Below are 17,422 nucleotides of genomic sequence, written 5' to 3' on the forward strand. Positions count from 1 at the left end.
AAAGTCCAGAAATAGATGACTTTGCAGGTGAATTCAACCAAACATTTAAAAAGTTAATACCTTTTCTGCTCAAACTATTCCAAAATTTAGAAGAGGAAGGAAAATTTCCAAAATAATTCCATGAGGCCAGCATTACCCTGATACCAAAACCAGATAAAGACACTACAAAAAAGAAAACTACAAGGCCAATATCTCTGGTGAACATAAGTGCAAAAATCTCCAACAAAATATTAGCAAACTGAATCCAATAATACATTTAAAAAATCATTCACCACAATTAAGTGGGATTTATTCCAAGAATGCAAGGTGGTTCAATATTTGCAAATCAACCAATGTGATGTATCACATTAACAACATAAAGGGTATAAACCATATGAATATCTCACTAGATGCAGAAAGAGCATTTGACAAAGTACAAGATACATTCGTGATAAACTCTCTCAACAAAGTAGGATTAGAGGGAACATACCTCAATTTAATGAAAGCCATATATGAGAAACCCATAGCTAACATCATACTCAATGGTGAAAAACTGAAAACTTTTCCTCTAAGATGAGGAATAAGACAAGGATGTCCATTCTCACCACTTTTATTCAACATAGTACTGGAAGTCCTAGCCACAACAATCAGACAGGAAAAAGAAATAAAAGGCATCTAAATTGATAAGAAAGAAGTAAAACTTTCAGTATCTGTGGATAGCATGATACTGTATATAGAAAACCCTAAAGACTCTACCAAAATATTGCTAGAACTGATTAATGAATTCAGTGACGTTACAGGATACAAAATCAACATACAAAAATCTGTTACATTACTATACACTAATAATGAAGTAACAGAAATTTTAAAATAATCTCATTTACAATTGAACCACCAAGGAATAACATATGTAGGAGTAAACTGAACGAAGGAGGTGAAAGACCTGTATTCCAAAAACTATAAAACTCTGATGAAAGAAATTGAGGATGATATAAACAAATGGAAAAATATTCCATGCTCATGGATTGGGAGAACCAATATTGTTAAAATATCCATACTACCTAAAGCAATCTATAGATTTAATGCAATCAATCTCTATAAAAATGCAAACAATAGTTTTCACAGACGTAGAACTAATAATCATGAAATTTGAATTTTAAATTAAAAAATTTTTTTTAATGTTTGTTTATTTTTGAGAGAGACAGAGCATGAGTGGATGAGGGGCAGAAGGAGAGGGAGACAGAGAATCTGAAGCAGGCTCCAGGCTCTGAGCTGTCAGCACAGAACCTGACATGGGGCTCAAACCCATGAACTGTGAGATCATGACCTGAGCCAAAGTCGGAGCTTAACTGACTGAGCCACCCAGGCACACCTAAATAATCCTGAAATTTGTATGGAACCACAAAAGTCCTCAAAAAGCCAAAGCAATACTGAAAAAGAACAAAACTGGAGGTATCACAATCCCAGATTTAAAGATACACTACAGAGCTGTAGTAATCAAAACGGTATGATACTATCATAAAAATAGACACATAGATCAACAGAATGGATTAGAGAGCCAAGAAATAAGCCCACACCTTTATGATCCATTAATCTACAACAAAGGAGCCAAGAATATACAATGGGAAAAGTTCTCTTCAACAAATGGTGTTGGGAAAACCGGACAGCTACCTGCAAAAGAATGAGACAACTTTCTTATACCACACACATACACACACACACACACACACACACACACTCAAAATAGATTAAAGACCTAAATGTGAGACCCAAAACTATAAAATTCCCAGAAGAAAACATAGGCAGTAACCACTTTTACACTAGCCATAGAAACATTTTTTTTTTAGATATGTCTCCTTTGGCAAGGGAAACAAAAGTAAAGTTAAACTATTTGGACTATACCAAAATAAAAAGCTTTTGCCTAGTGAAGGAAACCATCAACAAAACAAAAGGGCAATCTACTGAATAGGAGAAGATATTTACAAATGACATATCTGATAAGGGGTTAATATCTAAAACATACAAAGAACTTCTACATTAACACCAAAAATCCCACAAACGATCCAATTAAAAATAGGCAAGGACATGAATAGACATTTTTCCCAAAAAGACATGCAGATGACCAAAGATATGTGAAAAGATGCTCAACATCACTAAATCATCAGGGATGCAAATCAAAACACAATGAATGGGGTGCCTGGGTGGCTCAGTTGGTTGAGCATATGACTTCAGCTCAGGTTATAATCTCACTGTTTGTGAGTTTGAGCCCCACATCAGGCTGTCGGCTGTCAGCAGAGAGCCCACTTTGGATCCTCTGTCCTCTCTCTCTTTGCCCCTACCCCACTCACTCAAAAATAAATAAGCATTAAATAAAAACAACAATGAAATATCACCTCACACCTGTCAGAGTGACTAAAATGAAAAACACAGGAACAATAACAATAGCAACAAGTGTCAGTGAGGCTATGGAGGAAAAGGAACCCTCAGGCATTGTTAGTGGGAATGTAAACTGGTGTAGCCACTGTGGAAAACAGTGTGGAGGTTCCTAAAAAGATAAAAAAAATAAAAAATGCCATAGATGAATGGATAAGGAAGATGCGAAACCATGGAAAAGAATGAAATTTTGTCATTTGCAACAATACAGGTGCATCTGGAGGGTATAATGCTACATAAGTGAAATAAGTCAGTCAGAGAAAGACAAATACCATGTGCTTTCATGTGTATGTGGAACTTAAGAAACAAAACGAATGAACAATGGAAAACACAGACAAAAAAAATAAGACTTTTAAATATAGATTATAAACTGGTGGTTGCCAGAGGGATGTGGGTAAGAAGATGGATGGATAGGTGAAGGGGATTAAGAGTACACTTATCATGAGCACCGAGTATGTATAGAATTGTATTGTATACCTGAAATTAATATACTACTGTATATTAATTATAATTCAATTATATAAAATATATATAACATAATTGTGTATATATGTATCTATATATAAATATACATAAAAGAACATATAAAAGAAATATGGTTTGTATTTCAAAACATATCTGATTTCAAATACTTTTGGTGGTTCTAGACCAGCACTGTCTGGTAGAATCCCCTGTGATGATGGAAATGATTTGTATCTATTCTATACAGTGCAGTAGCTACTAGCTACGTGTAGCTATGGAGTACTTGAAATGTGGCCAGTGTGACTGAGGAACTGAATTTTTAATTGTATGCAGTTTTAATTATTTTATATTTAAATAGTCACCTGTAGACTGGGTATGATAGTGGACAGTATAGCCTGCACAATCTTAGCCTTTTTTTTTTTTTTTGGCAGGAGGGAACATTGTGCACCCATCAAATATTAGCATTCATCCCACCCCCACTATCTTTGTGCTATATGCCATTGTTTTCCATGATTCCTCAACTGGAAACATGTTCAACTAAAGCTGCCCTTGGGTAGGTAGTGAGAAAGCATATCTCACTTCAACATCCTTTCTTTCTGCCAATTACAGAAGACACAGAAATCTACTTAGCCTAATGCAGAGGCCCATGTAGCCAAGTGATACTAGTACTAATAATTATAGTAAGAGACAACACTGATTTGTTGTTCCATATGGACAAGTATATAATATGTACTAACTCATTTCATCTCCATAGCAGCCTGTGAAATTTCTGCTATTATTATATCATCCCCATCTAATGGATCAGGAAACTGAAGTAAAGACCACAGAGCTACTAAGTGCTAGATCTTGGATTTGAGGTCTGTCATTTGATGGTAGAGCTCACTCTCTGACAACTTCAGTGTCCAGAATTTCTATTGTGGATTCGTTACTTAGACACGATTGATTAAATCATTGGCCACATCACTGAACTCTACAGTCCTCCTCCCCTCTGCAGAGGTCATGATAATATCATTTGGCTCAAAGCCTCAACCCCTCTGATCACATGGGTGGATCTTTCCGGCCTGGCCAGCCTTCATCTTGAAATTATGTAGGGACTCACCATGAGTCATCTCATTAGCATGAACTGTCAGAGCCCACCAAGAATAACAAAGGCACTCCTATCATTTCATTGATGGCTTTCTTCCTGTGCAAAAGCTTTTTAGTTTGATGTAGTCCCAATTGTTTTATTTTTGCTTTTGTTTCCCTTGCCTGAGGAAACAGATCCAGAAAAATGTTTCTATGGCTGATGTCAGCATGGTTGCTGCTTTTTTTTTTTTTTTTTCTGGGAGTTTTATGGTTTCTGGTGTCACATTTAGGTCTTTAATCTGTTTTGAGTTTATTTTTGTGTATGGTGTAAGAAAGTGGTCCAGTTTCATTCTTTTGCATATAGCTGTCCAGTTTTCCCAACACCATTTGTTGAAAAGACTTTTTCCCACTATATGTCCTGTCGCCTTTGCCATTAAGTGACCATAAGTGTGGGTTTATTTCTGGACTCTCTATTCTGTTCCATTGCTCTTTGTGTCTATATTTTGTGCCAGTAACATACTATTTTGTTTACTACAGCTTTGTAATATATCTTGAAATCTGAAATTGTGATACCTCCAGCTTTGTTCTTCCCCACCGTAATGCTGTTGCCTCCTTTGTCATACATTAGTTGACTATACTTTGTGTGGTGACAGAAGGTAACTGTTTTTATCATGGTGAGTATTTCGTGATGTATATACTGCTGAAATCACTATGCTTTACACCTGAAACTAATATAACATTGTACATCAATTATACTTCAATTAAAAATAAATAAACACAGGGAAAAAAGCCAAATGTCACTTTGTAAATGTTAAAAACCAAAACCAAAACCAAAAACCAGAAACCAAAGGTACTCCTAATAAGTGGGAAATTCCAAGGGCTTTGAATCTCCACCCCAAGAACCTGGAACAAACAAACAAAAAAAAAACAATTTCTTATTATATAGTAGATATAGCAGCTACATCAGAAATTTATTTTCAAGTGATTAGGAGCAAGGGTAAAGAGAAAAATCTCTAAATTTTTTGTAGTTACTGGACATATTCATATGTATTATCTCATTTAGTTCTCATGACACTCCTATAGGAAAGATATTATGGATGTCTTTGTTTTATTGATGGATAAACTGAAACTAATAACGTAAAAACACAGTACATAAATATCCAACTAGCAATAGTGTTGGAGTTTAAAATCAAGTTTTCTGACTTTAAATCACAAGCCCTTCGAACCTGTAAGACTAGAAGACAGAGATAATAGAGATGCTTTGAATTCTTAATTGTTTTTCTTATCTGTGAATGAAAGCTGGAAATGGATTTGCCCAAGATAGAGCAGGAACTGAGGAATGTAGTAGCTGGGAGTTAGGCTTTTTCCCAATGTACCAATTGATTCCTTCTCTGGTCTCATGTGTTTCTTTGGAGAAGGATAAGCTTTGACTCTGTCAGCACTTATTGCGAGCATTGAAAATACAGAAGTCCCAGGCTTCTTTGGAAGGAGGACAGATAGTAAACACAAGATGGCAATATGATGTGGTTACAGAAACAATAGAAGAAAGCACTTGGGATGGGTCCTAACTAGGATGGGTAGGGAAGCGGGAGTCAGGAAAGATTTCTTGCAGGAGACAGAGTAGGAGCTTAGTGAGGCTTAGAAGCAAACTGAGACTAACCAGGCCTCCCAATCTATAAGTGAATGGAAAAGGGGTACTGGACTCTCACCTTGATCTAGGAGTCTGATGGGTCCTGGTGATGCCCCAAAGCCTAACTAACACTTTGTAACGTCCTTGTTCTGTTTGCATCTGCCTCAGTTGTGGCTAGCACCCCATCGTAGAAAGAATGGAGTCCCCCAAATTAGGGGGATTGGGATGTGAGCATGCAGGCCTCAGAAATGCTAGGGGTAAATGAGTGTGTCAGGGGTTCTGTTGAATTTTTCATCTATAAAATGAGTACTTTGGACTTTCCTATATGATCCCTGGGGTCCTTCGAACTCTCACATTTCATTATTTTGTGATTTCATAAAAAATGTTTTGCAAAGCAAATGAATAGTGTAAACAAGATTATAGAGAGAATATGTGCCTTCTTAAGGGAATAAATTGTTCTCAAGTACTTCGGGAGCATTCATTTGCATATAAACAATGCAAATTCTATATAAACAGAGGAGGCTTGTTTTCTTAGGTGTTTTGGTAAGTTAATTACAAATCATTCTTGTCAATTTTGCTAGTCTATGTGTATTAGGAAGTAATAGACCTGCATTCATTTTAAATATCCTATACTTCTGAATATTCACAGTTTCTTGAATGTTCTTAATAGCTGACTTTTCTCTGAATTAGCCTGATTCTTGAATCTTAAATGATTTATTTATTCAGTGCGTTATAAATACACAGGATTTGTTTTTCCAAGAAGGATTTGGAGAAATTCATCCTGCCAGTGTTTTTAACTCCTGGTGTCTTACGGTCTTTCTACATCTTTCTGCCCCTGTAACTTTGAGTGCTTCTCCCCTCCACCCCCACCCCTATCACTCAGACTACATAAACTTCCACTAACAACTAACATTTTGCAAGTATTTTATTTGTTTAGACAAATTTCAAAGATTTGGGCATCACACAGAGGTAGCACCATGCCCAGAAGTCCATTTTCCTTGTTCCGTTCTCTCCATGCTTCATCTTTTCTCCCACATTTTTTCTCTTCTCCTCTTTCTTCTCCAACCCACCTCATTCCCTGCCATTCACGACTCTCAGAAGCAGGACACGCTGCATCCTTTGTCACAGCAGTTTACTGACCACTTGCTGTGGCTTGGGCATTTTCTTGAGGTTTTGTTCTCTACTCCCTAGTGGCGGCTCAAAATATTCCAAATGCATTTGGTTGGGGCAGGGTAAGTTAGAGGAAGGATATTTAAAGGAAGCATGCTTCCACTAAAAGGAATGGGGAAATCTGGGCAAGGCTAGGAGTGAAGGATGAGTTCCCAGGCAGAAGGAAGCACTTATACAAACTGTAAAAGCACATGGCAGTGTGGCAGGTTCAGAAACATCCGTGATGGGATTTTAGAATGATTACGGGGTCATTGATGAAAAGATCGAGCTGGAGGAGAAGCCCTGGCCATATCACAAAATGACCTTTGTTTATTATGTTTTTCTCCAGTAGGAACCTAGTGAAACACTGTAACACCAGTGTGATGACACAGCAGAGCTGGTTGCAAAGGTGCCAGATAGAAGCCGAGTGTAATGTCAAGGGCCCAGAAGAGGCCATGGGTGGGAGGTGCAGAGGACATGCCATATTTCAGAGTAAAATAGGAGGCCAGTAAGACTTGTGGTTGATTTGTTATGGGGTGGGGGAGAAAAAGAAATGGGCCAGGGAGACACTGAATTTCCGCCTTGAGTTCTTGTTCGCCAAGTTAGGGAATGCAAGAAAGGAAAGAATCAAAATTGAGGGAGGCTTGATTTGGGAAATCTAGTTTAATTTGGTTTATCTTTGCCCTATGGTGATAAACTGAGCAAAGTTGACAGTGCTCAGATGTCATTCATGGCACATCTCAGGCAGCAGATTGAACATCTCAGGCAGCATATCAAAGTCATGATTGTTCAACAACATGTGTGTGGAAAATGTCTGGAACATAGCTCCTCCTCATCCAACAAACTTAACTCATTCTGGCCCCATCATTTTGTAGAAGCTGTCGTCCATGATTTCATGATTTCATTTCTTATGTCCCTGTAAACTTGCTGTCTAGTGTCAGAAACCAGGCTTCATTATGACTAAGGATACTCTGCTTAGTTTTTTAATTGGTTTACTGAATAGTTTACATTTAGTGTGAGGTAGTCCCATCAATTTTTCTCCAGTAACCATCTCCATACACACTGCTCAGAACACATTCCACACCCCTTTCCCTGACCTTGATAACATCTCAGAAAGACTGCACATGTTTCTGGTCATCTTCCATAGTGAGAACAGTTCAATTTTGGTATTAAAAATTCTTTTCTAGGTAAAAAGAAAGAGATCTTGCCATTTGTGACAATATAGTTGAACCTAGAGGTATTGCTTATTGAAATAATTCTGACAGAAAAGACAAATACCCCCATGTGATTTCACTTATATGTGGAATCTAAAACACAAATGAACAAAGAAATATTTTTTAATGTTTATTTATTTTGAGAGAGAGAGAGAGAGAGAGAGAGAGAGTGTGTGTGGTGGGGGAGAGGCAAAGGGAGAGGGAGACAGAGGGCTCTGTGCTGACAGAAGAGAGCCTGATGTGGGGCTCGAACTCATGAACTGTGAGATCATGACCTGAGCTGAAGTTGGACGCTTAACCGACTGAGCCACCCAGGTGCCCCAAAGAAATATTTTAAAAAGCAGAAGCAGAACCGTAAACTCAGAGAACAAACTGGTGGTTGCCAGAGGGGAAAGTAGAAGGAAAAGGGGCAAGATGGGTGGAAGCAAGTGGGAGATACAGGCGTCCAGGTATGGACTAAATAAATCATGGGGCTGAAAGGTAGAGCATGGTGAATATAGTAAATGGTATTGTAATAGTTGTACAGTGACAGATGGTAGCTGCACTGTGGGGAGCTGGGGAGCGTAGCATAATGTGTAGAGCGGTTGAATGGCTAAGTTGTACACCTGAAACTAATGTAGCATTGTGTGTCAACTATACTTCATGTGAAAACAAAAGAATGAAAGAAATCCTTACCAGTGTACATAAGGCTACACTCAGGCCCAATCTGGAACACCACCCCCTCTGAACCTTCCAGGTCTGAATGGGCAAAAAGGCAACTAGTACAAACAGAAGCTTTTTTTACTTAACTGGTCCTGCAAGAGTGCTTCTCATTTGGTGTGGGGTCTTGGGAATGCGGGCCTACCCTGCAAGGCCATCTCCATGTGTCAGAAACTCCTTCCTACAGGGGCTGGAACTCACAGAAGTCAGATGGAGCCCCATGCTTCACTGACATGGACAGTTCTCTTTTTGGAAAGCAAGGCACCCATTCCAAATTGCTGTGAAGTTTTTCTAACTGCATTCCAAGACCTGAAGAAAAGTACCTAGTAACCTTCTGTTACATTTTTTTAAGTCAAGTGGCAGCTATGTTATATCATTTTTATGATGATAGATGTCAAAACTAAAGTCGGCTCTATGAGTATGTTGGTACATATACAGGGCAATTGAAATTCTCTTCAAATTGAATTAACTCTCAGACTCTGTAAGAACAGACACTGTCCCTCACCACAAATGGCAACTATATAATGAATTCTTTTTCCCTATGCCTTTGTTCAATTTCTATTTAAAGAAATTTCTGAAAATACATGAATTATGCAGCTTATCTCTCAGATGAAAAAGAATTTTCATCTTGGATTGGATGGCTGCATATTTATTAATAGCAGTAAAATTGTCCGTGTTCTTTTGTATCAAATGGGATGCTGACTAAAATATGAAGGAGGCTTTTCAGCAATAATAAGAGTAACGGATGAATAATTATAAAAGCTATATGGAATTGAAAGACATTTTAATTTGTCATTACTTCTGTGTTCAGAGAGGGTCTGAATAATTATTCTGACTATAAAAAGGAAGAGGGGATATTTTTGCTCCTTATGGGATTAAGTTCTTAATATACCACTTTTACTATAAGTTTAAAAAAAAAAAACACCCACGTCTCTTCTAGTCTCCTCTAATGATGTAATCATAACTACGGCCGCTCAGCTGCCTATGTGTTTGGTCTTTGCACTATTACACGGCGGTGCTGCACTTCAAACTCATTTTATTCTGAAAAGTGTTCATCTTTGCAGTTTATAAAAATGAGATTATACTTGTTTGCTTAGTGAAAACTTTCAACCTTATGTCACATTAATACATGAAAACGACAAGGATTGTAGAATTTCCTCAGGTCATGACCAGATGGCACAGATATCGAATATGAGATTCCAAAACAAGATTTTTCTTTTTATAACAACCATTTAAAAGTGGCTGTGCTTACCAGGGTCATTCCAAGGCAAAATTCCAAAGCTATCTTTTTTTACCCAGAAATACATGTAGTTTCCATTTTGTTTTGGTCTGCCTTCTACAACAACATTCAAACACTTATTCGGATCCTAAGAATATTCTATGACAGCATTTTTTTTTGAAATAAAATTTCACGATATGCCGTGTGAGTGATAGAATTTTCCTTTGTAGCTTGTGAATCTTCATTCACCAGATTTCCACTACCATATTTAGCTCTTAATAAAGAGGGATAGGAAAATCTATGCAAGGATTCTAACCTGCTCCAGCGTTTCTGACACCATCTCCTCTAAGAAGCAGCTTTAGGGATAATTGTAAACTACACGCTCGAGACTGTTTTGGCAGCCTCGTTGCAGCCAGAGGACATGTTCAATGCTGTGAGAGAAATTCCCTGCACAGGATGGCAACAAACCTTTTGCCTTTTGATTCTGATCTTTCCTGGGGTTCAACACCCCTTCCCCCCACCCCCCCGCAAGCAGCTGTATGAACGTGTGCGATTCACTTAGCCAATTGAAGCCTCAGTGTTATCATCGTTAAAATGGGAAGAAATGACATCCAAATTAAAGGTGGGGATTAAATTAGAAGTAAAATAAGTGTGAAATTCTTGACACACAGTAGGCATAAATAAATGGTAGTATCTTCTTATCATAAAGAAAAACAAAACCCAAAACCTTTAAGAATTAGTAGCCTGTTTAACTTAAATCAGTACTTTTTGAGACTAAAACCAGAAAACATTTCTCCTGTTTATCAATATCAGGGAAAATTCTGAATGAATTGAGAATGAGGTTTATAATAGTAATTTGAAATCCAAATTCTATAGTGTTGTTCCCCCTCCCAAGAAGAGAGTTCTACAGGTCGTTCTATCTGAAACTTAAAGATGGGTATATGCAATCCATTACAAATATAAACCAATTGGTTAATTTCATCTTTAGAACTTACAGAATGAATGTAGTATCTGGATTGACAAGACTGAGGCATATATTTTCTTGTACCTACATGGAGATGACATTGGTAATTGAGTTATTATATTTACAGGTTATTTAGAATATAAAAGATTCATCATACAAATCCAGCTTTACTTTAATTTGATGGCTAAAGTGATGTGGGGGAGAGATTGAGACAGAGAAAGGGGGGGAGGAAGGAGAGAGGGAGGTTGGAATACATAATTATGAAAGAAGGTAAGACTGTGTTCCTTTCTGTCTTATAGCCTGAAGAATAAGTAGTGAAAACATCAATCAAGAGATGAGAAAAAAATGTCAGGATTTCTCTGCCATGGAGAATTGCTTATCAACTACCAGTGGAGGATTCTCTCTTGAACAATGAACATTTCTTATGAGGATTCACAAATTAACATATGACTAATCTTGGTTTTGGAAGTGAATGAGCTTTCTTTCTTTCTTTCTTTCTTTCTTTCTTTCTTTCTTTCTTTCTTTGTCTTTTAATTTTGTGGTAAGTTATGATATCTGGATGGATTTTTAAATTCTTTCCTGATAATCTATTTAGTACATGTTCTAAATTATAATCCTATAGCAAACAGTGGGAACATCATTCAAACTTGAAGACAGTGGGAAAATCTAAATGTCCAATTTATTCTAGATTTCTTCAACACATAAATATTCCATGAAATCTTTGATGACTGAGATGTAGAGCACCTCCATCAAGAAAGAAACATTATTTGTTCATCATGCTGAACATGATTGGCAGCAACATGCACAGAACCAGAATGAGTCACTGTTAGAAGATACATAACGGACATAAATTCTCCTCCTTCATTTCACCTTCAAAACTGCGAGCCGGGTTTGCCATCTGAACGAGAATAAAGAGGGTGGATAAAGGAAGAATCCCCATCCTTTCTTTCTGATCATTCAAAGAACAGTTTCTCAAGGTTAAGCCAAGTTCTCTTTGCAAGCTGCCAAAATAATAGCTTAGGAAGAGAATCCGTTTGCCTGCATGATGATCCTCTTAGGCAAAAATGTCTGAATAGCAGCTGACCTTGATGAAATGTTTTCCCAAAGGCATCCAAGAGAAGAATTACAAACCCTAGAATGAGAGGGAAATAAACGAACATTTCTTATGAAGTTGGCCTGAATTGTGGGTTTTGACGTGGGGTGTTGGCAATTTGAGAAGAACTGAGTAAACTCTGAAGAATTGACAGCCTTGGGTATGGCGAGTCTCCCTATTCCTGTTTCTCACTGGAGTCCTCTTGCCGAGCCAAGGTTCAATCACTTCAGAAAGAACACCACTGGCAGACTGGAAAACTGTTATTCTCTGATGGGGAACGCCTCTGAGTGTAAATTAGAAAGCCTTCTCTGGGTTTCATTCTTCTCTGTCGTGACCAGATCTGGTGTCCTGTAGGATGGCCGTAAAGCCAGACATTTACCTTCTTATTCATGATGCTTCTCAGTGATCTGGCTGGGGTTGCCCTTTGTACATTGTGACCATGCAGACAATGGGTCTCCTGGTGTCAGGATTTTCTGGACATCCATTGTTTTTCCACAGAGAGCTGAGGTGGTTACGACTCAGTGAGCAATAAATGAAATGACTTAGAAACGCACAGTGTTGTTATTGAGGTGTTTGAAATTTGGTCCCATTCCCTTGAGAGGGCCCACTCAGGAGGGACCCGGGTTGCCAGCTTCCGTGCCTACAGAGACCAGCGGCTCCACCAGCCACGTGCTGTCCCACGGAAAGGAAGGAGGGTCCGATGGGAAGCAATCTATTTTGGAAAGCACACAACAGAGCTACAAACCTCCAATGGTGACTTGTCTGCGAATGTGTGAAATAGTGCTTTTTTTTTTGTTTTGTTTTGTCTATTCTGCTGTAAAATAAGCACTGGCCAAGTTAAAAAAAAAAAAAAAAACTTTGTTTCTGTCTGTGTGTAGTGAGTGAGCTCATACTCTCAAGCATTGTTTTTTTTTTTTTTTTAATAACCTAATATAGATGAGCCCATGAACATAGATCTCTTGATATACAAAGGAGCTATGCCAAACCCTTTACAGATCAGCTTCTGGATATAATAATCGGATTACTTCAGAATTCCTCATCCAAATTCTATTTCTCCTTGGCAACCTGTCAAGTGAAAGTGAATATCCTGCCAGAGAGTTTGCTTGTTTGTTTTCAAATTTATTTATTTATTTTTGCATAAATAAGGGAAATTATTGTTCCAATGTACCATGGAGTTGACATATTAAGTTTTAAACAGGAAGAGCCCATGAATGTTATCTATATTTTGGGAAGTCTTAGACGGAAAAAACCTTCCTTGGAAAGCTAGCTGTTTATTGTTCTTTCTGTTCTGATTTATCATTCGTAGCAATAGTGGTAGTAGTAGAACGGCTATATTTGTTTTATTAGGTCATGTCTTACGTTCCAATTCATCATGAACAGATGGGAGTGAGATGCAAGGTAAATGTTTTCAAATAGCCAAATTAATTCTGGCAGAGAGGAAGACACCCAGGGGGACCTGGCCATTGTGGAGCTGCGCTGACAGAGTCACCCTATGACAGCAGAGATTCCTGGAGAGAAAAGATCGAGTCCAGGGGTTTTCTGTAAAACTTCAATTCAAGGGACCTAGGGGAGAACCCTATCTGTTTGAAAGAGACTCTCCAAATTATTGGTACATAAAGTACTTTCACTGTTCCTGAGTACTTGGAGTAATGTCAACTGAAGTACTGACATTAAAATTTTGCTCCAATGAGGCAAAAATAATGCAAAACTAAAATAACACACAAGCCTAATGGCATCCTTATATTAGAGGGTTTTTTTTTTTCCTTTGTATTTAAATGGATACTTGCTAGGTGGTTGAAATTGTCTAGGTCTTCTTATAGAGACAAAATACTCCTACAGACCCGGTCATGCAATTCACTTAACTTGGCGAAGGGTTTTTCTTCTTTAAGTACAGAGGTCAGCTTCTGGCTAGCACCTGTGCCAGTTGCCACAAATGCCATGGTAGTGAAACCCAAATTAACGAGTTTTCATTATATATAACCTCCACAGCCCGGTGCACTAATATGTATTATCATAAAACCATCTGCTAAGTACAGAGGACCGCAGTGATCCCTTTTGCTGATAAAAATCGTAATAAATATCTCATCTGCAATTGCTTGACCACAAAGACCAGTGTAGGTTTGTTTTTCATTTGTCTCTTAGATAACATATAAACATAAATTGGAACTGCAAGAGTCTTTATACCTTCCTACTGAAGTGAGTTTATTAGACCATTCAGACCAAGAGAGGAAGAATAGGGATAGATGATAAATGCTAATACTTCCAGAGGCAAATTTGAGCCCTGCGGAGGGGCCATGGCCACACCTCTTCCAAAGCTGATCTTTGAGGGAGGTGTTATGGATGAGTCACTGTGAGCACAGAATACTAGAACTCCAATAACAAACTAAACTTTCTAAACTGTCAGGAAATGAAATAACCGCCCTCTCTACATTCCATCCAAGCTGAATATTCATTGTTTGTTTGACCAGCTTGTACAAAGAATTGATTGTTGCCTTTTTATGACCAGAATGAGGAGGGTTTGATCAACATATTACTGTGGGAACAGATTTTGTTTTCTTTTTTTGTCTTCTTACCTACTTTATTCATACTAAAGTCATGCTAAACTACCTCATAGGTTTGTGGTGTGGATTAGCTAATAAATAAATGTCAAGTGCTTAAAAATATAAATCTCTATATAAATGCTGCCTTAGTTTGCTTTCTAGTTTAAGATTTGCATGTCAAACTAACTAGGTATTTCATTGTAATATTCATGTTGGTAAATTTGGCTTTAAACTTAATATACGAACATCTTGATGTAAAACGAAACTGAGAGTCCCAGCATGGACTCAAACTCAAGTCTGGCAAATGTAGCACCTAAGGAAACAAAAAGCACCTACAAGCAAAACCAAAATGTTTTTCTTAAGCAGATTTTAAAGCAGGTGTTCTCAAAGGTTGGGGGTGGGGGTGGTCAACACTGGTTTTTAAGAGTGTATTAAGTAATTTTGTATCATAATCGTTAAAATGCCAAAAATTGTCAGTGATTTATATTTAAAAATTAGAGTGGGTTTAAGGTAATGCTTACGATCACATAACCCTTCATTACTTCACATGTTGAGTGAAACATAGAGGGAAGAGTCAAAACTAGTTCAGATATTTCTGAATACCTACAAGAGAGGTTGTGTGGCTAGACATCTGTTTTGATTTGTATCTTTCTAGAAAAATGTTGAACAGTCTTTTTGAAAGGATGTAGCCTAAACAGAAAGGAAAGAAATGAATATCTCACAGTTTCTTAGTAACATTGTCTGAAGGGTCTATGGCAACTATTTAAGAGCTAATTTTACTGCTGGCTCTAGGTTGGTGCCAGTTTTTTCCTGTATGATTAATTACTCCTTAGTCACTATTCTGAGTAGCAGTTTTATTTGCTAATTTCAAATGCCTCAACTTAATTAGCAATTCATTTTGACCTTTAAAAACCACATTCTATAATCTTCAAATTATATGAGTAAGGGAAAAAAATCCTATTTTACCTGTCCCCACCCCCACCCCACCTCCAGCTATCACTAACACTTTACATTGTTTCTGAAGAACAGTCTAACTATTGTTACGCGTCAAACTTGGACATCATCTGTGGTTATTTGAAGTCCCGCTCAAATTTCCTCATTGCACAGGTGGGCACTAGGATCCGCAGAGACTGTTTCTCCTTCAGAATGTTTAAGTAATGTACAAATGTAGGACATTTGGCTGCTAAACTTATTCATTTTTTTAATTAAAGAAATAAAAGTGAAACTGATATACACGAAAATGAATTCCTGTTTTGCATCCTTGCTATTTTCTTAGCACATTTTCTACTTGAATTGTCACTCTTCAAATGATTAAAAGTCTGACTGTAAGACAACCAATGATTGTAAGGTAAGATTTCCGTGTGTTGGTCAACTCAGTGACCACACGTTCTTTGAAATCAAAGTTTTTCATGTATATTTTCATATCTCTTGAAGTCGTCTTCACAGCTAAGTGGAGAGTTAATAAGCGTACATGCATAACAACATTAGTGTTCATAATTTTATTCCTGAGAGTCTAAAGAGTTGCCATGTTGGGGCAACCCCATGTCCCATCAGTCCACTACTCTGGCTCCAAGAAGCTCAGGATGGGAGGAAGTGACTAGCCTCCCTGGTGTTAGTTCCAAGGAAATTATTAATGTTGCATATGCATAAACAAAGTAGTAGGGATGTTCCTCTGGTTTGTCAAAAACATAATCTCTTTGAGCTTGAAAACAATGGAACGAAAGTCATCAAGGAAGGAAGGCAATCTACAGAACTCTGATTCTAGACAGAACTATCAGAACATTAGAGAGACCACCCCTGCCCTGTAGGTGTCCACAGTTGGCTTTAGGAGCATTAATGAACGGTTCAAGTTTTCCCTTTCTTCTTCTGAATTAATTCTTCTTGTCACTTGTCAGATTTGCTGTGTGGCTTTCATGTTGATTAGCTCTGAGGAGCACATATTCAGAACTTTGGAATGGTTTGTGCTTTTCTCCACCACCCTTTTGCTTACCTAGAATGTGCTATTTTTAAAAAGTGATTAGTAACGGGAAAATACAGTCAGTATATGGAGACTATTTGCCATTTCAGCAAGTTTCTACTTTTGACAAGGTATCTTTTTTGAAGACTCTGTCTTCATTATCCTCTTCTTTACCACTTAGTTTAAGGCCAGTTAGAAGCCCATCTCCTACCTCTTTATATAAAGGTACCATCTCTCAGTGTCCTTTAGGTGTAGAGAGTTTAATTGTGATGAAAGCTAATAACTACCCTTTACAAGCTACCCGTGGGGGTATGTAATAAGCAGAGCATTCCACCTGGGCGACTGCATCAGCCATTTTCTTCTTTGATAGTTTTGAGGTGTAAATGAACCAAGGCACTCCCCCCCCCCCCCCAAAGGCACTCACTGGTTCAGAAACTGTCCATCTTTCCAGATGAATGGTAAGCCATTCTGGGAGGACTTAAACTCAATCCTTATCCCTTTTTGCATAGTAATCGTGTCTCTCAGCCACCATAGAGCCTTATCTCTATAGATATTGAGTACAAGGTAGTCTGGTTCCTACTTTTCATCAATTTTGGATATTCTCTGAAGTACTGCTGGGATTTGAAGAAAACAAATCATTTCTCCTTTGCAGTGATCTTTTTTTAAATTTTTTAAATGTTTATTTATTTTTGAGAGAGAACGAGCAGGGGAGGAACAGAAAGAGAGAAAGAGACACAGAATCTGAAACATGCTCCAGGCTCTGAGCTGTCAGCACAGAGACTGATGCGGGGGATCAAACCCAAGAACCATGAGATCATGACCTGAGCCGAAGTCAGTTGCTTAACCGACTGAGCCACCCAGGTGCCCCTGCAGTGACCTTCTTTAGCCAAAGTTCTTTTGAGAGAAGTGACAGGCACCCCTGAGAGGGAAAAACCGAAACCAAAACCGATTTATCTTTTTCTGCAAACTCTAGTAATCCAGTTTATAACAAGTGCTGAGGAATTGTATGTGTTAAGTT

At 37.9% G+C, this 17,422-nt stretch overlaps 1 protein-coding gene across 2 annotated transcripts in view; it reads left to right on the top strand.

Moving 5' to 3' along the window:
• ZMAT4 (zinc finger matrin-type 4) overlaps nt 1-15,692 on the top strand; it is a 348,048-nt gene extending 332,356 nt beyond the window's left edge. For both annotated transcript variants that reach the window (XM_045055523.1, XM_045055520.1), the window contains one exon: nt 11,114-15,692. In XM_045055523.1, coding sequence (XP_044911458.1) covers nt 11,114-11,118 — 5 coding nt within the window. In that variant the 3' untranslated portion in view covers nt 11,119-15,692. The remainder of the gene's footprint in view (nt 1-11,113) is intronic.
• The last annotated feature ends 1,730 nt before the right edge of the window (nt 15,693-17,422 follow it).

This window comes from Felis catus, chromosome B1 (assembly GCF_018350175.1).
Source record: "Felis catus isolate Fca126 chromosome B1, F.catus_Fca126_mat1.0, whole genome shotgun sequence".
Classification (NCBI taxonomy): Eukaryota; Metazoa; Chordata; class Mammalia; order Carnivora; family Felidae; genus Felis; species Felis catus.